We start from the raw sequence: 24,272 nt of genomic DNA, 5'->3' as shown, positions 1-24,272 counted from the left end.
GCACAGCACGGCATGGCACAACACGGCGTGGCATGGCACGGAACAGCATGGCATGGCACGGCACGGCATAGCACAGCATGGCATGGCACAGCATGGCACAGCACGGCACGGCACGGCATGGCACAGCACGGCATGGCACAGCATGGCACAGCATGGCACAGCATGGCACGGCATGGCACGGCACAGCATGCCAGCCCTCCCTCCTGGCAGGGGACGCGAGCAGTGCTGTGGGCGCAGTGCTGCGGTGCTGCAGACGCAGACCCCACGCCAAGGACGAAGCCGGGGAGCCAAGCGTGCCCTCTGAGCGGAAGGTCTGACACAGCTGAGGTGAAACAGGCCTGAGGAAGGTTTGCTAAATCCCATCTCCGAACTGTGCTCAACTTGCCCAGGGACTTACATTCAGCCTGCTTTCAAACAGCCTTCTCCAGCAGTGCCCAGGAAGGAGCAGGGCATGGAAGGGCTCAGCCAACTGGAAGCTGGGGCTCACAGAACCTCCGTCCGTGGCAACCCCTTTGCAGAGCAGCTGGCCTACCTGCTCCTCGCCATCCTCCCCGATTCTGATCTGTGTTACCTTCTGCCTGCTTGGTGCCTGGCTGTGAGAACAATCCTCCTTACCCTTGTTGGCGAGGTAGCAGGACGGGAAGGGAAACCAAAGAGCCATCACCCCTGCGGACACCCAGCCGCGTGCAGAGCCGCCAAGTTGACGACAAGCAGCGTGTCGCCGCAGAGTGCTGCACCCAGGGGCTCAGGGAGGGATCTATTTGCGCCCCTGCCCTACGGGGAAACTACTCTTAAGCGCTCCGCCACGGACATAAACGCGCTTGCACTCCTACCCTTATTGCTCCCGCCACGGTGGGATGTTAGGAGCTTCAGCGCCGCGAGATGATTGGTTTTTAAATCCCAGTCTCACCGGATTTTAATTACTGGTCTGGCGCGGCTGGGAGTGGAACTTGCTGCCGTCGGATGGAGGGGGTCGATACGCCGGCCCAGAACATATTGAGCCTCGGTGCTCGCAGACTCTATTGCGCTATTTAATCATCTTTTGCAAAATTTACAGTGCAACAGAAGGGATCAATACTGAATTTATCACATTCCCTTGTAAATATGAGCGCGGAGAGGGAAGGAGGCTTTCAGGCACTCTTGCACAACGGCTGGCCTGGGCTGGCTGCGCTGTGGCAGGCGCCTTTGTTGTGAGAGCCTGACCTGCAGCAAGGCCAGGACAGAAACCCGGGGGACCTCCGGGCAAGGGGCTCACCAGATCACCGATCCTGACACCCCGCTGCCACCTCTGGGACGGGGAGGGCTCGGTGTCCTCTGGGGAACTCGCAGGAGCTCAGAGGACTCCGCAGGTGCCGTGGACGGGGGCTCTGAGGGGTCCCCGTGGCTCTGTGCAGGGCAGGGATGCTCCCGAGTGTTACCGAGGCCGCTGTGGGGTCCCGAACAGCAGAGGCAGAGTTAGGAGTGCAAACCGGGCCGCTTCTGCTCACTGGGGCTGAGTTACCGCCTCGTTCTTCCCAGGACAAGCAGCTTAACCCAGGCTGGTCCGAGGCAGAGCTGGAGCAGCCCGTGCTTTTCCTCTGCCCACACCGAGCTGCAGCGACGCCGGCTTTCAGGACGAGCACACGGCCTCCCAGAGCACCGCGGGGGGACACGGTGTGCGTTTCTAGCGTGGGGAGCAAACAAACTCCTGGCCCTGTGCTGTTCCCCCCGGCCGTACCCGTGCCACCGGTGCTTCCACAGCCCCGCCTGATCCCAGGTCGCAGAGGCAGAGCCGGCAGGGATCGAGTTAAAGGCTTGGCTTCCTTGCCTAGTTACCCCGGTTTTCTCCTGCTGATGCTGGTGACCCCACCGCGCGCCGTCAACTGGGCGCCGACCCCCCCCCGGGGTCCGCGTTCCCCCTGTGCCTTGCTGCCATGCCCCGGCTGCGGGGACACGGCGAGGCCGCAGCTGCCCGGTGGCGTCCTTCGGCCTCGCTGCAGGAACAGGGCCTCTCCCTCCGGGAAGAGCCGCAGGCTGAGGCCTGTCCCGCAGAGCTCCAGCCCCAGAGAGCCGGCTCTGGTTGCAACCCGAACCTCGCTGCCACCGCCACAAGCACGAGAGCGCTTCCTGACGGCAAAGGAGCAGCCCCGGCAGCGCCGGCTCGCCACGGCCCTTACCTGCCACTCCGCCTGCTCCCAACACGCACAGCGCATCGCACCCGATCACGCACAGGGCTGACAGATCACGGGCAGGGCTGACCAGATCACTGGCAGAGCTGACAGATCACTCACAGGGCTGACCAGATCACGGGCAGGGCTGTCCAGATCACTCACAGAGCTGACAGATCACTGGCAGAGCTGACAGATCACTGGCAGAGCTGACAGATCACTGGCAGAGCTGACCAGATCACGCACAGGGCTGACCAGATCACTCGCAGGGCTGACCAGATCACGCACAGGGCTGCCCAGATCACTGGCAGAGCTGACCAGATCACGCACAGGGCTGACCAGATCACTCACAGGGCTGACCAGATCACTCACAGGGCTGCCCAGATCACTGGCAGAGCTGACAGATCACTGGCAGAGCTGACAGATCACGCACAGAGCTGTCAGATCACTGGTAGAGCTGACCAGATCATGCACAGGGCTGACCCGATCACTGGCAGAGCTGACAGATCACTGGCAGAGCTGACCAGATCACGCACAGGGCTGACCAGATCACTCACAGGGCTGACCAGATCACGGGCAGGGCTGTCCAGATCACTCACAGAGCTGACAGATCACTGGCAGAGCTGACAGATCACTGGCAGAGCTGACAGATCACTGGCAGAGCTGACCAGATCACGCACAGGGCTGACCAGATCACTGGCAGAGCTGACAGATCACGCACAGAGCTGACAGATCACGCACAGAGCTGTCAGATCACTGGTAGAGCTGACCAGATCACGCACAGGGCTGACCAGATCACTCACAGAGCTGACCCGATCACTGGCAGACCTGACAGATCACACACAGAGCTGACAGATCACTGGCAGAGCTGACCAGATCACGCACAGGGCTGACAAGATCACTCACAGAGCTGCCCAGATCACTCACAGGGCTGCCCAGATCACTCACAGGGCTGCCCAGATCACTCACAGGGCTGACCAGATCACTGGCAGGGCTGACCAGATCACTCACAGGGCTGCCCAGATCACTCACAGGGCTGACCAGATCACTCACCCCTTACAAGGCAGCACAGAGCAACCTGAGCACGAGGCTGGCGGCAGCCACAGCAGCAGGGGCAGGGAGCAGGGGCTGAGGCCAGCAGCCCGTCCCCGCTCCCCGGCAGCTTCCCATGCGGGTCAGGAAGGCCAGCAGCCCCTGTCCCTGCTCCCCGGCAGCTTTCCCGGCTCCCCGGCAGCTTTCCTGGCTCCCCGGCAGCTTTCCCGGCTCCCCAGCCGCTTGCCGTGCGGTCAGGAAGGCCGTGCCTGACGGGCCTGGTCTCAAGGACTTGGTGGTGTCGGGCCGGAGGCTGGACCCGGTGATCTCGGGGGTCTCTTCCATCCTAGGCGGTTCTGGGATTCTGCGACCTGGACTCAGCCTCCCTGCACCGCCGGGAGGTTTCTGAGCAGCCGTTCTTTGAGATACTCCGAACCCAGCCCAGCGCAGACCTGGGCGGCCTGCTCCAGGCGACCCTGCTTCGAGCAGCGGGCCGCACCGGCTGACACCAGGGATGCCCCAGGGCTTTCATGGCTCCGTGATCCTACAACACGCTGGTCCCCCGATGGGGAAACACGACCGTCCTCCTGGTGCTTCGTCCCTCCTGGCTAATGCCAGGTCTTGGGATGCAGATGCTCCAGGCAGGGGCGCAGGTGCTGTTCTGCGAAAGCCGTGAGGTATGAGCAGGACACAGCCAGAGGAACACGTGCCAGCCATGGAACACCGCCGAGCCAGCAGCTGAGGCATCGCCAAACCCTTGGAGGGTCTCCTGCAGCCTGCTGGACGAGAACACAGCCCTGCAGCACTCAGGTGAGCTCCTTGCACACCACGATGCCTGTTCACAGCAGGGCTGACAGCCCGGCCATCGGCTGCACCATCTCCCAACGGCAAACAGGAGCTTGATGCACGGCGCCGGGCCAGGCTGCCTTTAAAACAAAGGCAAGCAGATCGGGCTTGATTTAATGAGGGAGAGACCAGTCAGGAGTTGTACAGGGACAAACGGTTTCTGGTGAACGTCTCCAGTCTCTTCAGGCTCCTACAAGCCTCCTCCTGCTCAGTTCCCCTGCTCTGCCCCTCACAGCCTCACCTTTCACAGGGCAGGTTTCGGATCGCTAGAGTACTTCAAACCTGAATTCTTCCTCCCACGTTAGCTTAAGAACGTAGTATCAGGTGCTCGCTGCCCAAATCTAAAGCTTTGCAGGGATTCTTTGGACCCCAAACCCTGCTGTGTACTTGTCGCGTGGGGGTAACTAAAAATACAAGACTGCAAGGATGTCCCCAGAATTAAACAGATCTGCAGCAGTCCAGCCAGGGTGAGAGCAGCCTCCGAGCACAGCAGTGCCAGGGCTGCAGGCTGTGCCTCTGCCACCTTCGTCATCGCCTTGACTCCATCTGCTGCAGGGCTTGGGAACGCTGCATCCACAGCGCCAGAAGCGAGGGGCTCTGCATGCAAGCCCGCTCCTGGGCTCTCTGCGGGGAGAGGCTTGTTCCAACAAGCTGCCGCTGCCCTTGTGCTGGAGGACAAGCGGCTGGCAGCAGCCCGAGCCACCGGGGAGGCTTGCTTTGACTACTGGTGAAAGCCCAGGGCTACGAGGGTGACGGACGGGGGGACGAAACCCACTGGGCATTACAGGAACCGAGATCCCCGCAGACCTCTGTGCTCCCAGACAAACCTGAGCAGCGCCTGCCTGGGCAGCTCTGGCTCCCTGCGTTTTGGCAGCAGGTTCTGGAGCAGAATCGGACTCAGGAGGCTGAGGGAAGGCTGAGCTCTATGGCACGGCTGCCCTGTGGCCTGCAGGAAGGCGAACCTTTTAATACGGGCCTCGTGCAGCAGATTTAAACGGTGGCATTATAAAAGCTCCCTCTAAAACCAAGACGCTTCCGTCCCCAAGGAGCTGGAGACCCTGCCTTCCTTGCCCCACGGCGCACACAAAGCCCCCTGCATCGATCGTGCCCGGAGCAGCAACTGGTGCAGGCCGTAGATGTGAGCTCCCACCCACTCCTTGACATAAACACCGATATTTATGGTGTCAGCCCAGGTCAGGAGACTGTGAAATGTCACCAACAACTGCCCCCAAGGACAACAGAGCAGCGACTTCGTCTCGCGGTCTGCTGGGCACACACATGCTGACCACAAGGGGATAAGGTCCTGGAGGGGTCAAGTGAGTCACTGAATAGGCCACAAAAGGCCAGGGAGGTGGGGTGAGGGGGGCATGGGGGCTTCCCTTAAGAAAACGCGCTGCACAACGGGGTGGTTGTTTCAGCACAGAGGGGCCTGGGCAGTTAATGGCTTTGGCCCCGAGGGCAGGGCACCAAGCGAAGGAAGTGTTCGGGGAGAGTAAATGGACACTTAGTAAAAAGGCAGGTGTAGGGAAGTGTAAAGGAGGGAGCGAGGGGAGCCTGTTCCATGTCAGCAGACAGGAAACATCCTACTCTCAGATGTCAATGGCAGACCGCTCGGGGAAATTATCCTCACAAAGGGCCCGCGGCAGGCACGCTGTGAAAGGTGTTCGATCTCCACTCCGAGACCTTCAGCCTCGCAGCCGTGCATTCAGCGCGGATTACACGACCGAGAATGCCGGACCCGGCGCTTTGTTACCGCACGGAGCTGGGAGGAGGGGAGCACCCCGAGCCAACGCAGTGAAATCCTCGTGTCACGCCACGCGCCGGTCGTGAAATCGCGCTCCTGCTTGTGGAACTCACTGAAAGGAGAGGAAAGGGGCCGGGGCAGCACCACCAGCCCCCAGGAATTCACCTGGCAAGAGAGGGGACACGGCTGGGATTTAGGTCATCACACGGTTTTGGAATAGCTGTGACTGCGAAGGGTGAATGGACGTTGTGCACGGACAGGCAAGGGCAGGTTAATCTGAGGAATGACTTCAGGGTGGTCTTGCACATCGTGCACCGAGCAGAGAACCACGTCTGCACACTGCTCTTCCCAGTGCCCAAGCACTGGGACACGCTCGTATGATGGTGCAAGGTGATGGTTTTCACCTGGAAATGCATTCTTAGTACAGGCCGTCTTGCATCGGTGTCCAGGAGGATTTCCACGGGGCTGGGTTGGGTACAGAGCGTCGGTGCGGATCGCCAAACCCTCGTGCGATGGCTGGCTAAATCCAGTGTTTCCCTCTGATGTTATACTCCGTCCCTTCAGCTGTACTCAAACAACCGCAGTCCTGCAGACTGATGCGTGCTTCCTTTCCGAGATCCAAGTGAGTTCCTCTGAGCTGAGACACTGCCAGGAACAAAGAGCTCTCTGTGAGCACCGCGCAGCAGAAGAGGTCATTGATGGAGAGGACGGCGGCTCCAGCACAGAAGCCCACAAACAAAAACAGCTTTCAAACCAAAAGAACAGTCCTCTCTATCAAAAGAGGCCTGTACACGGCGACGGCACTCAGCTGAGCAGGGGACAGACGTGGGGATGAGCTGGACCTGCTACTTGCCGTTGTTTATCCAGCATGCCTTAAATTCTTCACTAACTTCACTTCTTTGCACCCGGATTTCGCCCGGGCTTCTGACGCCCAGCAGCTGCCTCATTGCACCTGCTCCTCACGCACCCACCTTGCAAGGAGACGTTGAAAGGCAGAAAGAACACCCAGGTCTCTTTGGGAAACGTCACCGGCTCTTCCCCGGGTGGCACGAGGCAGGTGGCTGCCAGCCCAAACTCAACAGCCTGAAGCAGAGCTCTCAGCCTCCTGCGGGCAGCTCGGCCGTCGTCTTCTCTCCCGATCGCTGAGGCCGACACACTTCCCTGGAGCCACGAAGCGCTGCAGCACCTTCACAGAGGTCGGCTCCTCTGCCCTCGTGGCTAGTCCATGCCTGCGTTTGAGGTGTTTCTAGAGAGAACACAGCCCTGCGGAAATTCACAGCCTCTCACGTGTCAGCCCCACGAGCCACGGACTCGCCCTCTGCGTCCCCGCAGGACGAGCACTTTGAGCACGCTGCCTCTCCCCCAGCACCCCGGAGCCTCCCCTGCCTGCTGCGTTCACCACCACGGCCCTTCCTGGTGTGTGAGCTCACGGCTTACCCGTCCCACCGGGGGCAATTCCACCCCGTTCCTCCCGCGGGCATCCCGGTGCTGTCGCAGCAGCCCCTCCGGCAGAGCTGCCTGCCCACCGGTGCCCGCGGACGGCGGCTCCGTGCGGTGGGACCGCGCAGGTTTCGGGCCAGCCTGAGTGCTCAGGCAGTGTCGGCACGTGCTGCAAACACGGAGCAGGTCTGCCGTGCCAGCCACGCGCGCTGCACAGCTCGCAGGGCAATGTTTTGGTCTGAGGACTTCCCAGGCACCACGAGCACACGCTCCCACAGACGACAGAGCAGCTGCCGGCCTTGTGAGCTCCTTCGCTGCGAGCAAACCTCAAGAAGCGAGGTTAAATCCGTGTGCAGTAGGTTTTCTTTCAGTGCCTCCTTTTTGGGGGTGAATTCATGGCCCAGAAATGGGGGTGAATTCATGGCCCATGGGGGTTGGTATCCAGAGAAACCCTGACCCAGAGTTAACCGTGGAGTTCAGTGGCGCTGAATTTCTGACTTCCAGCCTTACTTTTCTACCTGTGAAGGATAAGGAGCGTACGTACACAGGAGTATCGAGGCTCCATGTCCCTGCATTAATTCTTCATCTCTCCTGGGATCGTTTACTTTTCATTTATGATACTCTCCATTATCTTTTCAGTTGCCTTCTTACGGAACGAGCCCCGTGCGAACACGTCCTACAATTATCTGCCTCCTGCTTCCCCACAATTACCTCCTCAGCCCGAGACGCCCACGCCACAGAGACCATGGCATTCCTGCGGGGTCTGTGAAATCAGCGTCAGGCTGGAGAGACGCCAGAGTCTCTGCACTGCAGGGCCAGGCGGACAGCACGCAGCTCTCACCCTGAGGCTGGCTGGACAGCAAGCACGCACCTGTGTGCAGCCCCCAGCACCGCTGCTTGCTGCTCCAGGGTGCCCCGGGTGCCTCCGAGGTGAAATTGTTGGAGCAGGAGGAACAGCAGGGACCAAGGACGTAAATCTGGAGGAAAGCAGAACTCACTAGCTCCACGGTCCGCAGAGCGAGGTGCGTTACGGGCAGCTGCAGCTGATTTAGCAGCACCGTGCACACCCAGGTAGGCATTCAGCAGCCCCTGGTTCTGGACAGCAGCGTAACAAAGAAGGAAATGTCATCCTGGCAAAGAGCAGCGGGAGGGTAAATACACAGAACTGTTGTCATGGTAGCACATCTCTATTCCCTTAGCTCAAAGCACCTTCTGCTTTTCCTCTGCTTTTGCTGATGAGCTGTTTCCCCACGAGGCCGGCCCAGCGCCGCAACAGGCTGCCCAGCGAGGCCGCGTCCATCCTCGCAGCTCCGCAGCACCCCGCTGCCCGGAGCCCTGCAGCCTGCTGTGGCCTGCTGGTGCTGCTTTGAACTGGGGCTTTGACTGGAGGCCTCCCGCGGCTCCTTCCAGCCAGAACTGTCCTATAACCCAGGCACTTCCCTCCCTTTGGATCTAGAGTCACGAGTACGTAAGAGTAGGGCAGGGTTCAGGAGCAGGCGGCCTCTGTGCTCTAACGGGGAGCAGCAGTAACCGCACGGGCTCGTTCCTGCAGATTCTGCACTGCTAAGCCCAAACCACCCGTCCCTGTGCCCCCTGATGCGGGGGCTGGCACCCAGGCAGAGCCTTGCAGTGGGCAGAGCAGACATCCCAGTAAAAGGGGGTACGGGGACCGCACGGGTACACACGGGCTACGGCAGGGGGGGAGAGGGCAAACCGCAGAACGTTCCCAACACCAGTGGGAGAGACCGGGGGGTGCGTTTCCAGTGAGTTACGGGAAGAAAGGGAAGAGTCGGTGGTGAAGATGAGGACACCCACGAGAAAAAAAGCTGGAGATGACTAAGAACACAGAGCGTGAGAGATAACAAGATTAAAGCAAATAAGCTGTATCTAGCCCTGAACATGGAGGAGTGTGGATCTTGTCTGCGGGCCAGGCCTGCCCGGCAAAAGGGCTCCAGGAGCCGGCTGGAGCCACGCAACTCACCTCCATCCAGCAGCAGCTTGACCGTCAGGTAGTCGTCAGCGAGCACCGCGTAGTGCAGAGCCGTGCAGCCCCTGAAGCTGGCCCTGATGTTCAGGCGGTTGTTGAATTCGTCCTCCCGGGTCACGAGGACTGCGGGGGAAGAAGAAGGAAAGCTCAGCTCAGCCAGTGAGACGAAGTCAAGGACTGCCTGGCTGAAGACACCCTAGCAGCATGGATCACCCGCCAAGGATCTGGAGGCTTGTGAACGGCCCCAAGGCTTTTTTCAGGAGACAATCGGGACCCCGTGGGGGTTCTGGTGGCTGGTACCCACTGCACGGAGCAGCAGCAAGAGGACAACACGGGGATGTACACGTCCCGGCCGCTGCCTTCCCCCTCCCCTCACGCTGGGGAGGAGGTGGCTGGAGAAAGCCAGAGAGAAAACCCCAGCGTTGTCCCAGCCCCGGCCTCTCTGCACCTTGTGTGGCTTCAAGGGAAATGAGGATTCGGCACAAAGGAGCTCGCAGAGGCTTCTGCCTTTTATTTCCCCTCTGCTGTGAGAAGGAAGAGAACGAACCTCTCGGTGCTTCCTCTGCACCACCCTCCTCCCCCAGCAGCCCGCAGCTCTTTAAGGCCAGGAGCACCCAGCACCAAAACCCACCAAAACCAAGAGGAGAGAGCCAGAGGGGCCGAGAGACGACAGAGCTACAGGTCCTGGAGACAGCGGCCAGCTGGGGTGCCCTGGGGCGTCCCCAGTTCCCGGTGGGCTTCCCTTATCACACAGCTCGTACAATCACCTCCACCAGGAGCTGCCTCCTGTACTCCACGCTTCCCAGAAATGTCAAGCAGCAGACATCTGAAAGCAGGAACTCTTCCAAAAATGCTTCCTTTGCTAACTGACACGTAATACGGGTGAAACCCTCGCTCCTGTCCGCTGCCTTGCTGCCTCGGGTCAGGTACTGGGACCGTGTGCTCGCTGGGACCAGCAGCTTTCCTTCTGTTTGTTCGGCCACCGGCGCAGCGCGCTGCCTGAGGTGTGTTCCTCGGCACTACCGGGATGGGAACGATTCATAATTACGTTTTACAGCTCGTTAGAAAGCCAGGAATCCCCTACGCAAATGCAATTACGCCGAGTCCTGGCAGGTTTTGTGAAGTCAGACCTAGGAACCACCGCGACGTCTCTTTGGGCAGAAGCTGACACTTCCTAAAGCTGATTAATTTTGTGTTTTTCCTTCCTCTTGAGCCCTGTTCTACTGCGTGCCGATGCACGAGGGCTCCCTGCAATAGGGGGCGGCCGCCCGTTTGCGCTGGCGGGCTGCGCGAGGCTGGGACGAGGCGCTCCAAGGGCAGGTGAGGGCTGGGGGCCGGGACAGACACCGAACCGCGAACTCCTCCGCGTCAGCGCGGCATCAAAGCACAATTCGGACCGGGAGGTTGGAGGGTTGGGGAATAAATCAAACCGAGGCACAGTGGCAGAGTGGCTGAGCTGTCCCCAGGCAGGCAGAGGGCCCCTAAGGTAACCCTGGAGTGCACCACGTCTCTGCTACGCGCAGGTCCCGTCCGGGTGCAGACCACCCAGCTGCGTCTTAGGGTCTGAAGGGAACGGGCAGAAGGGGACTTCCAGGCACAAAGGCACCTTCACATCCCGAGAGCACTCAGCGCAGCAGAGAAGCCTCATCTCAAGCCTGGCCGGGATGGAGAGGCAAAGCCACCCAAGAGCTCAAGTATTCCTCGGTACCATCAAGAGCCCACAGCGAACACCATGCCCATGCCTCAGGGGAGCGAAGATCCATCTCCCACGCCGCCGTTCAGCCTCACGGGCTGTTTTATGGACGAGCAGCTCAGGGCTGTGGGCTTTGACGACTAAACCTGAGGAGGCCCGTGTTCAGGGAGTCTGTGGAGAGCTCTGGGCACCAGGAAAGCGAGCAGACACAGAGCGTGGATGTCCTGCACCGCAGCCTCCACGTTCCCTCCAAAGACCTCCCGACAGGCTTCCAGAAGATTTGATAAGTTCAGTCCAGAAAGCACTGCAATGAACGCCTGCTGCCGCCCGAGCCCAGCGTCTCCGCTAATGAACCGCAGTTACCTCCAGGAAGATCAATTAATGCCCTGGCTCCTTGCCTTTCCTGGGTCTTTTCTCCAAGCGTACCGGGCGAGTATGTATATTTATTTATTTGTCGTCATTTCCTACCCAGGGAGGAGCAGGATAATGAACTGCGTGCGTCAGGGAAGATGAATCTGAGATACTAGGGAGCAGTGCAGTAAAGAGATTAAAGTGTTATTATTGTTGGGTTTTTTCCCCCATGGTCCGTTGTGACAGCTCGGCCGTCATCTGTAAAAAATGTCTCAGAGAGAGATAATCATCGGAAACTCAATAAAGCGTCAGGGGAAGCCTCGTCTACCATCAATCACTGGGTGCCTGGAAATTTTCAGCCCTCTGTCTCCCTTCCTGCCATCCATATAAATGTCTGTAATATATTTTGTGCAGTGTTTGCGGAGCATACCCTCTCGATTTGGATGTTTTTATGAAAAAATATTTATACACGAAATATGTAAATGGGTAAAAAAAAAAAGTAAAAAACAAAGGCAGTTTCTCTCTCTCCCTCTCTTTTTTTAAAATGCAACAGAATTTATTCTTTTTAATAAAACATGTCAAGCAAAGAATTAATGCAACTTCTTACTGAGTGGCCTTATCTCTTCCTCACCCCCAAAATATATAACGCTAGAGAGGGATGGATGCAGACAAAAACAATTAACTTTATTGGTTGATACACTTTGTCTTAAATAAAGTCTGTGTACATGCATTATGTATTGGCATTCCATTGTTCATTTTTTAATGTTGTTTCATCCATTTTGCATTCCCTGCTACGGCAACCTGATGGATGTGTGTTCTCGCCCCCATCAAGGAGCAGCTCTGCTGCACGGCTGGGGTGCGGTGAGGGATGAGAGCAGAGAGCTCTTAAAAATAAAATAGCGCCCTGTCAGAGCTGTCCCCCCGCTGATTCATCTTCCTAACTCAACCTGTGCTTTAGGAGGGGTCCAAATCTCACACCTTCCTTAGACTTTGCTGAGAGCTTTCAGCTCTCCGCGGGGAGGCAAGAAGCTCAGGCGGACCGAGGGACGCCGTCACCGTGCGGCTCTGGCTTTGCACGCTGCACGGGGCAAACGCACGCCCCGGAGAACCTGCGGGGTGGCTTCCTCATGTCTCCTCCTTCCCGTGATCGGGAGGTTTCCCCTCGAGGCAGGAGGCGACGCACGCAGGCTGCAGTCAGCCTGGAGCCCGCGGGCCCCGAGGAGTCCCAGCGCTGGCTGAGCCCTGACAAGGCGGCCGGAAGCGACCTGGAGCGACCACGTGCCATGTCTGCCGTCCCCGAGCTGAGGACGGCGGGTCAGCTCAGCGTCTGCGTGGGGAAGGTGCCTCCAGCACCAGGAAGGTAACAGCTGGGGACGTGTCAGCGGGGTCCAGTCTGCCTCGGCTTCCCAGCAATGGGCGTAACGTGAGGGTGAGACTGGAACGTGAGACGTGGGCCAGGAAAAATCGTAACCAGACTGCAGAAAAATTCCTTGTTTTAGCCTGAAGACTAAAGGGATGAGTCTAAAGGCACGGGAGGAAAGCTGCCATTAACACCTGGCCAAAAACCGGCCACAGAACTTGCAGGCAGCTCAGCATCGCCCAGCTTTACGTTCATCGGACGAGTCTTCCTTCATTCCACATCTATTTGTGAGACAGAAGCCTACCGGTGGGATACGCTGCCCTTGCCCAGGATGGTGCTCCTGCCTACAGCCCCGTGCTGTGTTCTGGCTGTGTATAAGAGTTCTCTCTAGGATACTGAGGAACTGCTTCTCGTCACCAGCTACAAACTGTTTTCCCTCGCCTTCAGACATACACCCACACACATCACCACTAACTCCGCATTTAAGTAGAAGCTGAAAAAAAAAAGAGGTCAAATTTCCATTTCAAAGACAGAAAATGAAATCTGGGGACCTCTAAAGCGCAGGCGGCCGAACAGGAACAGCATTACCTTCTAGAGAATGGAGGCCTCTCTCCTTGGCAGTCTCATACACGCTGCTGAATTCGTCTCCGAGGTTTGGGTCTGCGTTGGCCGCAAGCAGGGTCTTCACCACGCTGTTACAAATGACAGGACAGTAAGGCAAGGTGAGCGAGCAGAATCCGTCCGAGAAAGGAGACGGGGCCCAGAAAGGCACCCCCAGCTAGCGGGGGAAGGTTAAACCAACGTCTGGTGTTGAGCATTTCAACAAATAAAGCACCAGCTTATTCCAGAAACGACCAGGCGAGGGAGGCCCTTGCAGGGCGGCGTGCGGCGAGAAACACAGCCGGCCCGGGGCCTGCCCCCAACACGGGCCGTGCTTCAGGCCTTGGGGGAAGCCAGCTACAGCCCCGTACCTTCTGAGGGCTCCGTCAGCGGTGGAAATTGTTCACAGCCACAGCAGCTGCACAGGCAGAGCCGGAGCTGGGCTACAAGTGGATTCTTACAACGCTCGCCAGGGCACGGGAAGCACTTTTCGTGCTTTTGGGAGGCAGTCGTGACCGTACTAAGGTCTCCGTTAATGAAGGTGCCGTCCTGCCACACAAGCGTATGAACGTTTCAGCACGAAGCATGGCCAGAGGTAAGGGGCTGGAAGGGGCCTATTCACACCCAAGGTCTCTGCTCTGCCATCGATAGCACTCACTTGAGCGGGCCCTCGACATCTGGACGGCTGATGGCAGCCAGCCCTATAACGGCAGCTCTTGCACGCACGCTGGATGTCACGTACGGTTGTCCTTGCTCTTTTCTGCCCTCCCAAGGGGAAGCACTCAACTCAGAATTCAAAAGCAGATTACAATTGCATTCATTACAGGGTTTCTGGAAGAAAAGCATTCAGCTCCCGCACGAAGTTGGGTCAAACCCCCGTCTTTGAGAACCGATTTGTAGGAGCTGACCGCTGAAGACAGCCTGATCATCTGCAACCCAGCTCGGCAGCTGCCAGGACTTCTGAACGAGATCTGATCTCCGAATTTGAAGAGCCTCCCAGTTACTGCGTACGGCAGCTGCAGTGCCTGGTGCAGAGGCAGACCCTCGTAGGGACCAGCACAGCACCAGGGATACAGCCCGTACCACGTACCCCGTACTCCAACTATCGGTTGTGCTGGAGCTGAGGTCTCCAGACCTGTAACGTTACCAACACGCTGCCAGAGATCAGCATGAGGTTTAGGCTGGGTGTCAGGAAGAACTTCTTTCCCCAAAGGGTGTCAGGCACTGGGATGGGCTGCCCAGGGAAGTCCCCATCCCTGGAGGTCTTTACGAGACGTTCAGATGCAGAGCTCAGGGATGTGCTTTAGTGGAGGACTTGTTATTGTTAGGTCAGAGGTTGGGCTGGGTGGTCTGGGAGGTCTCTTCCCTCCTAGATGATTCTGGGATTCTGAGACACACGGGCTGGGGAGCTCGGTGTGGAAGTCCTCCGCGTCTGCTTCCAAACCCAAACAACCATCAGGCAAGAATTAGATTTCTCACCACCTCTGAAAGCAGCTTGAAGCCCGTTAATGTTTAATTTTTTTCCAGGGCCCATGACAGTAAGGCGGTAGTTAGCATTCATCACCGGTGACATGGCTCTCGGGCTGACAGCGGCTCTGTGCAACGCGCGCCGCAGCCTGACTGACACGTGTCTGCAGGCCGCCTCTTGTCAAGTCACATTTAGAATTTAACGTAAGCTTCTCTCCCGTTTACCCCATAAATGCGTTAGCGGAATAAAAGGTGGTTATTCTGTTCTCTGAACGCGGCACCACGGAGGCAGACTCCTACCCGGCACTGCAACACGTCACCACGAACAGAGTCACTGCTGGGGAATAAAGCAGGAAGCCAGGAGACCCTCCCGACATCCCCCTCTGTGAGCACACTGAGTTCGTTTATATTCATACATCAACAACGTCCTTAGCTCTAAAATATTCAGGCTGAGACGCACTACATCTTCATCTCCAAACGGTGACTGCTCATCACAGCCCCGCAGGGCCCCGCCGAGCCACTCGCCCAGCCCCACGTCCCGGCAGCTGCTGGAGACCCCACGGAGGAGCCCCCAGCCCCTCTCTGGGCAGCCTGTGCCAGGGCTCCGGCACCCGCCCGGCACAGCAGTGCTGCCTGGGGCCCAGGGGGCACCTCCCGGGCTCTGGGCCTGGGGCCTCTGCTCCTGGCCCTGGGCACCCCTGGCGAGAGCCCGGCTCCGGCCTCTGCGCAGCTCCCTGCAGGCCCCGGCAGCCCCGGGGGAGCTCCCCCGGAGCCTCCTCCTCCTCTCCAGCCCCAGCTCTCGCAGCCTCTCCTCATGGCAGAGGTGCTCCCATCTCTTCACCACCTCACGGCCCTTTGCTGGACTCTCTCCTGCTGCTCCAGCTGTCTCCTGACCTGGGGACTTGGTTAACTACGGTCATTCACAATTCAGCGTAGCCAGGAGCACGTGGCGCTGAAGATTTTCTCAAATACTCTGAATTGTGCGCCCAGGATCAAGGCAGATACCCAACTGGCAGATACCGACTGGCGCTGAGGGGAGATCATCCCCCCTACTTTCGGGTATCAGCAGGGGAGGACGAAGCTTTGTGTAAGAGATGTGCTCGTCCCCTGCCGGCTGGATCTCTCCAGGTAGCCTGACTTCTCCCCCCCTTCATTCAGCAGTTTTGTTCTTGGTGCAAGCATCACAGTGTGAGACCGTCCACATCAGCACAGTCCCACCCAGACAGATCCTTTTTTTCTCATCCTCAGTCCTCTCAGAACGATTTGCTGCAAGGGACAACAGATCTCCCCCACCGTATTCAGAACAAAACCGTCTCTGCTGCTCTGCTGCTGTGCTCCCAGAGGCCACCACGGTGAGGACAGCTGATGTGGGAGCGCTGCCCCTCCACACACAACAATGCCGGTCCTTCAGGACCAGCTTAGGAGCATCGGGAAGGCGTGGGGAACAAAACCTACCCTACAAGTCCCTCAGCAGCTCTGGCAAGGACCCCATCCGTCCTTCACAGAGCCGATGTAGCCTCAGATAAAGGGGCGCTGCCCGACCTTTACTGCTCGCTTCTGCGGCTGCACACAATGGAAAGCAGGAGAGAGCTCTGGCCACAAGTACAGCCAGGTGAGCCCGAGTGTGGAGCCTTCGCCGTCCAGAACAGCTGCCCAGGCTCTTCCACCCCTGGTCGTTACAAAGGTCCTTGGGTCAAGGGCTCTCCATCCTCTTCTTGGTGCCAGGCTGGTGCTGCTGGGTAGCTGTGCCACTTGTCCACAGCTACAGAACAGAAGTGAAGGTGCCACAGACGGGCTTTCTACCTGGAGGAGCTCTAGCACAGGTCACTGATCTGTGCACAGTCCTTCTGGAAGATCCCCTGCTGGATTACTCTGGAGACATCCTGCAACTGCAGTCCTGGGCGCTGGTCAGCCCAGTAAGTGCTGCGAGAGAAGTGCATCGGGGATCCTGAAGAGGCAGTCCCCGGGGAAAGCAGGAGGGAGCCTTGCTACTGAGCAGCAAGCCAGCGTGAGTGCGCTCTACCTCAGGTAAGCCTGGGATCGTTCTGCCCCAGCTGACTTACTGTGAAGCCCTTGCATCCAGCACGGCACCTATGGGGAAGCCTCAGCCTCAGAAAGCCATTCTGATCCTTCAAGTCCTTCGCAGCACGGGTTCTGATATGGACACAGCTCCCTTCTCGGACCCAGGCCTCACGGCTGTCACCACCAAAGAGGTCCCTCCACTCCCATTTTGGCTGACAGGCTATGCTATGTTTTACGGCCCGTGCCTCTTCTTCATTTGAAGAGCAATGATCCCAAGTCCCAGTGCAGGACTCTAATCCACCACCTCGCAGCCCAGGGGTGAGATATGGGTACCCAAAGAGTCATATGAAAACACACAGGGACTTGTAATTTCCTGGGTAACTTCTTCTGAGATGAATGTTCTTCCCAGGCACTTCATCAGATACCACCTCCACGTGCTTCTGGTGACTCTCAGGAAGCCCTTTCCTCTTCATTCGTAGCACGTGCCTTCAGCACTGCTCTCTGGACAAGAACCTGGCATGAGAAGTTTAGCAGAGTGCCACGTGTGCGAGCTGCTCGGCAGCCTGAACGTGCAGGCAGGAGGTTCCGGCGTCTGAACCGCTCAGCTCTCTCTATTAAGGACCCTTTTCACCATTTCCCCCCATCCATAAAGCAGAGATAAGGAACATTTCCTTAGCTCTTAAGACCGCTGGGAGGCTCAAGTTTAATAAGCACTGATAGGATCTCTTACTGGCAAAATCTGGTGTTCCAAAACCCTGCCCCCCGCTGCCAGCTCTTTTTTCAGGCCCTGGGATCCAGCTCTGTAAACAGGAAGCGAAGGGACCGGCCCGATCACACCGTGCTGGACATCCAGCCTCCCTGTCCAACCGTCTGCCAACCTAACCTCCTGCTTCTGGGACGTGCCGTCCCCTCCGGGCACTCCTGCAGCAGCCAGCCGCTCCTGGAGTCACCGATATCGATCTGCCTGTCCAATCTGCAGGGCATCCAGGCAAATTAGCCTTCAGGGAAGGTAACAGCGCAATCCAAACGCAGAGTGACTGCACTCATCGGCGTAAAGCGTGAGAGTTGGGATGAGCAAAATCAGACATCAGATGGCACCGACAAAGCACGGTCCAGCAATCCAGTCTCTGGTTAAAAAATCCCAGTTAAATCTGGGTAAAGACCCCAGTTTCCCAGGGTGAAGAGGTGTAGCTGCCTCCCAGCTCAAAAGGCAGCGCCGGGGATTAACGAGGGGAGCTCTCTGAAGCTCTGAGAGGTTCTGGGTGAACTCCTCCAGAAGGCATCTGTCTCTGCTGTGCTAGCCAAGCTGCTGGGTATTAATAAAGGGGCGGCTTTTCAACGGAGGAGTCCCCGGTCAACATTCCTCCCGTTTCGTTTCTCTTGGCACAAGTGTCGGGGCAGAAACCTCTCCACATCAGGCACCCAGAGAGGGACACAGCTTGGAGCTGGTCTGTACACCAGCTCCATAACTCACCTGTGCTCAGCAGCCTCAACAAGCCGGGTTTTAATTTGCTGATCAAGTTTTCATTAGGTTGGAGGCAGAGCCGATTCGTCAGCGTGCACAGAAATCCACGCTGCCCCTGCTGATGACTCGGAGGGCAGCGCTGAGCTGAAGTTGGCCGGGCAGTTGGATCGATGGGAGAAAATGCTTTCTGCTTGTCCTGGCTGGGCCACCACATTGATAAATAAATAAATACACCCATACCACGCAGGGAGGGGGGAAATCAATGGCGAGGTGGCTGCACGTGGCCGGGGCTGCGTCAGGAGAGGCGCAGCGCCCGGCCCAAGCCGCCAGCAGCTGGGGTTGGTGAAGCACGAAGCCCGGTGATCCCCGTGACCATGAGTTAGCAGCACAATGCAAAAACCTGGATGTGTTTTGATACGCGGCTGCCCCGAGCTCTGGCGGGAGCCCCAGGTCCTGCCTGGACACAAAGAAGCCCCCATCGCTCTAACACAATGCCTCGGTTTACAGGAGCAAGCCCCCCAAACGCACCGTCGGGGGTGACTCCTCAGCTCCTCGTCAGACACCGGCAAAGGCCACGTGCGCTTCCGAAGGCATCCAGGTATGTAGCCAGCTCTGAAGTAGCTGCCTGAAGTGAAAGGAGTGAAAAAGTCCTGGGGAACAGACGTAGGCACCCAATAGAGGTGGCAGGGCTGCAGCACTGCATCGCCTCATTGCCTCCGACAGCTCACCCCTCCCCGCAAGTCTTGGCACATCCCCGGCAGGACGCTGCCACGCACCACGTGCTGTTACTGCCAGCACAAAACATCTGCACAGCAGCGCCAGCGCGGTCTAGGTACGTGCGGAAGGGGCACGCGTCCCAGCCTTCAAGAGCTGGATGAAGAGGCAAGACTCCCTGGAGAGCACCGGGAAGGGAGGATTCAGCAGCACAGAGCACCGAGGTTGGCCCTGGCCGCTGTAGGAGAACACAAAGGGGGCTAAACTGAGGAACACCCACGGGAAAGGGAGCTGGGGACGAGCTCCCAGTAGAGAGCATCTGGTTAAATAAAGAAACGCTCCTCGGGTGGAGCTGAGTTCCCTTCCTGTCCCTCCTCCTGCTTTCCCTGCACTCACTGAGGGCACCTTGATAAGATCTCTGCACAGCTGCTGAGGGCACTGAGTGCAGGGCCGAAGGGCTCATTCAGGTGTAAAACAAGAGGGGTATGTGAGAAAGGGCACGGGGAGCTGGGCAGAAGCCCTGCAGTTACATATTAGCTAGGAGCAAAAAGGGAAGCCGGAGAGGGGCTTGTGTGCTTAACCTGGGACAACAGGCACAAAGAGCAGGCAGCTGCCTGCCTCGCTCTGCCCCGCGCCCCCCCAGAGCCGCACCTCGTCCCAGCAAACATCCCCTGGGGCAGAGACCTTGGTGCGACGGAGAGCCGGCCGCAGCCACGAGGCTGGGTTCTGTCTCCCCGCTGCAGAACGACGCCCATCACCTCACCACGCAGGGCTTGGACTGCTGCCTGGCAGAGAAGGACCTGGGAGTGATGGTTGATAGTCGGCTGGATATGAGCCAGCAGTGTGCTCAGGTGGCCAAGGCCAGCAGCATCCTGGCTTGTGTGAGGAACAGCATGGCCAGCAGGGCCAGGGAGGTGATCGTCCCCCTGTACTCGGCTCTGGTGAGGCCGCACCTCGAGTGCTGGGTTCAGTTTTGGGCTCCTCACTACAAGAAGGACGTGGAGGTGCTCGAGCGAGTCCAGAGAAGGGCTACGAAGCTGGTGAGGGGCCTGGAGAACAAGGCTTACGAGGAGCGGCTGAGGGAGCTGGGACTGTTTAGCCTGGAGAAAAGGAGGCTCAGGGGTGACCTTATTGCTCTCTACAGGTACCTCAAGGGAGGCTGTAGCGAGGTGGGGGTTGGTCTGTTCTCCCACGTGCCTGGGGACAGGACGAGGGGGAATGGGCTCAAGTTGTGCCAGGGGAGGTTTAGGTTGGATATTGGGAAGAACTTCTTTACTGAACGGGTTGTGAGGCACTGGAACGGGCTGCCCAGGGAAGGGGTTGAGTCCCCATCCCTGGAGGTCTTTAAAAGACGTTTAGATGTAGAGCTCAGGGATATGGTTTGGTGGGGACTGTTAGTGTTAGGTCAGAGGTTGATGATCTTGGAGGTCTCTTCCAACCCAGACTGTTCTGTGATCCTGTGATTCTGTGCTCCGAGGCAGCCTGGTACAGCCGTGCCCTCCTCCCCACCCCGGCACTACGCCTACCGCTCTGCCAGCTGCGCGTGGGGCTCGGGGAGCCCCCAGATCATGCTCTGACCGCCTCCCCTCCCCAGGGCGCTGGTTGTGTCGGTGGGGTCGGACAGAAGCAGGGCGACGTGCGCTTGGTTAGAACTACCTGGTCTCATCCCAGCGAGGCTGGACGCTCCCAAGCCGCTCTGGAACCGCTTCCAACCGCCAGCCAGTCCGAACTGGTGCCCTGCTGCAGGAGGGGCTGAGGGCTGCCTCCCTATTTCACCGCCCTTTCATTTCTGACGGAACAGCACAACCCAGAGCAGCCGCACGCGGAGGAGAGAGGCAAGACATGACCGTAACGGCAGTGCCCACGCTCCTTACGGAGAGATGGTGAAGGGACAGGAGACACGGGGCGCTGTGGCTGCGCCTCCTGCTGCCATGGATCACGGGGTGTGCGTGTGCTGAGGCGCACAGCGGAGCCTGACCCCGAGCGCATCTCTGAGCTGGTAATTTGACCCGGTCTGCAGGCCACTGGACTGGAAGCACAGAGACACTTAGGTCTAGCTGCTTTGTTCTATTTATGATAGCTTATTTTAACGAAGGCACAAAACCCACAAAGCTCTCAGCAAGCATTTAATTACAGCTTAATTACTATAAATATGGTAAATGCGCAACGCTAGCAGGGACGGCCAAGGGCAGAACCCCGAGCAGTGTTTTTCACGCAGACCAGAAATCCTCCCTTTTAACGCGGATGTCTTGCCACGAGAACGAAGAAACCACTTTAAAACAGGTCCTGAGCTTCGGAAGGACAGGCTTCCACAAGTACCGCAGGGGAAACAGAGCGGGAGCCACTCCAAAAGGAACATTTCCATGAGCAGTAAGGGGCGCACAGCCAGCAGCTGGGTTACTCCTCAGGCCGCAGCGGGGACGCAGGGCTGCGGTGACAGCCACACGTTGCTGCGTTTAGACTCAACCCGGCATCGCTGCATCCTTCGCTCTGTGAAAGCTCCCCCAGCAGCAGGGGTCACAGCAGGAGCCCTGCTTTGCCCGTGTGAACGTGGTCACAGCCGACCTGTCCCCACCTCAGCCCGGTTATGAGCTGTCTCGTCACAGAGCCGAGGGATTTGGAGCCCCGCTCCCTGATAAGGAACAGCAACCAAGTCCATCTGTCCATGCCTCGGGACAGGTCTAGGAGAAGGAAATGCACTTACTAACAGGACGACAGAGGAACACAACTCATTCAGCAGTGTTTTTATACCACCTACGTTATCTCATCCAAACTGGCATCCCCCACCAGCAGGACCGGACGCCTCGCTGCGGTGAGTAGCAGCCTCCCTTTATTTTCGTGCTTGGCATCGCAGCAACGTGGGGGCTGGAACTGTGACCGGCACCGCATGCTGCGGCCCTGGGGATTCGTGGTGCAAGAGAGAGCCCCGGTGGCACACAGAGACACGCACAGCACGCGAGGGCTGGGAGAAGAGAAATAACTCCTCCGAGCCACCCAGCAGAGACCCAGCGGATCCCAGACGCCGCGGTGACCCAGTCCCTCCCTGGTAGATCACACAACCCGTTCTCGTTCACACATCCAGGTCTTCTCCAGAAGTGCTGCTGAGGCTGACCCAGTCCAAGCACGGTGTCAGCACGGCGCCACGCTCTCCCGAGGCACCGCTGAGGCCTTGAGGTGCCGTGAGTGCACCCTGCAGCATGCAAAGCCCCCGCCCTGCCCCACAAAGTGCCCGCTGCTGCTGCTAGAAGGGGACCAAACCCCCGCTGCACGGCCAGCGGGGTGTGGGGGGTTTACGTGGCAAGGCTTTGGGAGCAGGGGGCCATGGGGGTGGCTTCTGTGAGAGGGATCTAGAAGCTGCCCCATGGTTGGTAAGGGCCCCACTGCTGAGCAGAGCCGAGCCAGTAAGTGATGTTGTTTGTGCCTCTGTGAGAGCAGATTTAGGACAGGGAAAAAACGCTGCACCACACAGAGCTGGGAGAGGGAGAGGAGTGAGGAACAGCCTTGCAGGCACCAAGGTCAGTGAAGGAGGGGGAGAGGGGCTCCAGGAGCCGGAGCAGAAGTCCCCTGCGGGCTGTGGTGAGGCCCCTGGTGAAGCAGGCTGTCCCCCTGCAGCCCACGGAGCACCACGGGGGAGCAGGGTTCCACGCTGCAGCCCGTGGAGAGGAGCCCACGCAGGAGCAGGTGACCTGGCAGGAGCTGCTGCCCGTGGGGGACCCAGGTTGGAGCAGTTTGCTCCCGAGGGATGGACCCCGTGGGACGGACCCATATCTGGAGCAGTTCTTGGCTGTGGGCAGCCCACGCTGGATCAGTTCAGCAAGGACTGCATCCCGTGGGAGGGACCCCACGGCACAGGGGACAAGAGGGACCGAGAAGGGAGGCGGCGAAGAAGTGCTACAGACTGACCATAACCCCCATTGCCCCGTTCCCCTGTGCTGCTCGGGGAGAGGAGGTGGAAGAGGGTGGATGGGGGGGGGGAAAGGTGCTTTTGGTTTCTTTCCTTTGTTTCTCACTTCTCTAGCTCGTTAGCAATAGGCAATAAATCTTACTATCTCCCGGTGCTGAGTCTGATTTGCCCATTACGATAATTACTGCACGATCTCCTCGTCCTTGTCTCATCCCTTGAGCCCCTTTCATCGGATTTTCTCCCTGTTCCTCTTTGAGGAGGGGGAGTGAGAGAGCGGCTGTGGTGGAGCTCGGCCGCCCACCCGAGTAAAACCATCACACGGGGACAAAGCCCCTGCCTGGACCTCACGCTGCCCCAGGTACCGGCTCTTCTCCCAGCGCACGCAGTGCTACGAGGCTAAATCCAGGAGGATCAGGAGCACTGTGGGATTCCACGGGAAAGGCTTCAGCACGACGCCGGGCCAGGACTCTGCTCCTTCCCAGCCATGCGCCCCTGAAGCCATCAGCAGAAGCATGAACCTCCAGGATCGCTGCTCAGTGCCCTGGGATGTTTTGGGCACGGGAAATTTTCAAGAGGAGGAGAACGATCGTTGTTCTGTTGGAAAAAGGAAAGACAGAGCCCAAAGATCCCTGCTGGCACCTGGGATTTCATCTTGGAGCTGATGGCGGCTGACAGGAGTCATTAATGCAGCGCCTCTGAAATTAAATTAAACAGATGAACTGTGGCTGTCTGATTGGAAGAGCGAGGGCTGGGCAAATTGGGGAACATGACAAAGCTAAAGGACAGGGCACGGAAATCTCCGGCAGCACAGCAGAGACTTGAAGCCATGGTTCTGCTTTGAAAAACGACTTGGGACAGGCAGCAATTTGGGGCTGAAGGCTTCCTTTCCCTTAGTGGTTCTAACACGAAAACTCATTTCAGTTACCGGCGTCACGGCCCCCTGAAGCCACGCCGGGCAACTCGCTCAGGCAGCAGCAACATTAAACGAGAAGTGCTCGCAGAGCAGGCCGATTAAACAAACTTGCATGACCTTGTACTCCTCGGAAGCTGAAGGGACAGCCCCTTCATCGGCTGCATCTTGACCACCTCCGAGCCACCGGTGACCTCTCCTCTGATGTGCGAGCCAGAGACCCGCTCACCTCCCCCAGAGGCTTTTTGGCAGACGAGCTGAGAACCAAAAGTCCTAACGACCTGTACCGCACAGCCGGCTGCTGCGGCTGCACAGACACATCTCGGGTTATCTCCTTGGGACGGGATCACATTCTGAGCACTCCTGCATCCTTCTGCAGCGTGCAGCACGTTGTATTCAGACCAGTCACAGGATCCCAGAATCGTCTAGGTTGGAAGAGACCTCCAAGATCACCCAGTCCAACCTCTGACCTAACACTAACAAGCCCTCCACTAAACCATATCCCTGAGCTCTACATCTAAACGTCTTGTAAAGACCTCCAGGGATGGGGACTCCACCACTTCCCTGGGCAGCCTATTCCAGTGCCTCAC

At 58.4% G+C, this 24,272-nt stretch overlaps 1 protein-coding gene across 1 annotated transcript in view; it reads right to left on the bottom strand.

Moving 5' to 3' along the window:
* CLPB (caseinolytic mitochondrial matrix peptidase chaperone subunit B) overlaps positions 1–24,272 on the bottom strand; it is an 88,855-nt gene that overhangs the window by 33,853 nt on the left and 30,730 nt on the right. The window contains exons 5-6 of the mRNA XM_035339697.1: positions 13,189–13,292; positions 9,191–9,319 (exon numbers count right to left, since the gene is read on the bottom strand). Coding sequence (XP_035195588.1) covers positions 9,191–9,319; positions 13,189–13,292 — 233 coding nt within the window. The remainder of the gene's footprint in view (positions 1–9,190; positions 9,320–13,188; positions 13,293–24,272) is intronic.

This window comes from Oxyura jamaicensis, chromosome 1 (genome assembly GCF_011077185.1).
Source record: "Oxyura jamaicensis isolate SHBP4307 breed ruddy duck chromosome 1, BPBGC_Ojam_1.0, whole genome shotgun sequence".
NCBI lineage: Eukaryota > Metazoa > Chordata > Aves > Anseriformes > Anatidae > Oxyura > Oxyura jamaicensis.
This window is presented reverse-complemented; position numbering and strand designations above follow the sequence as displayed.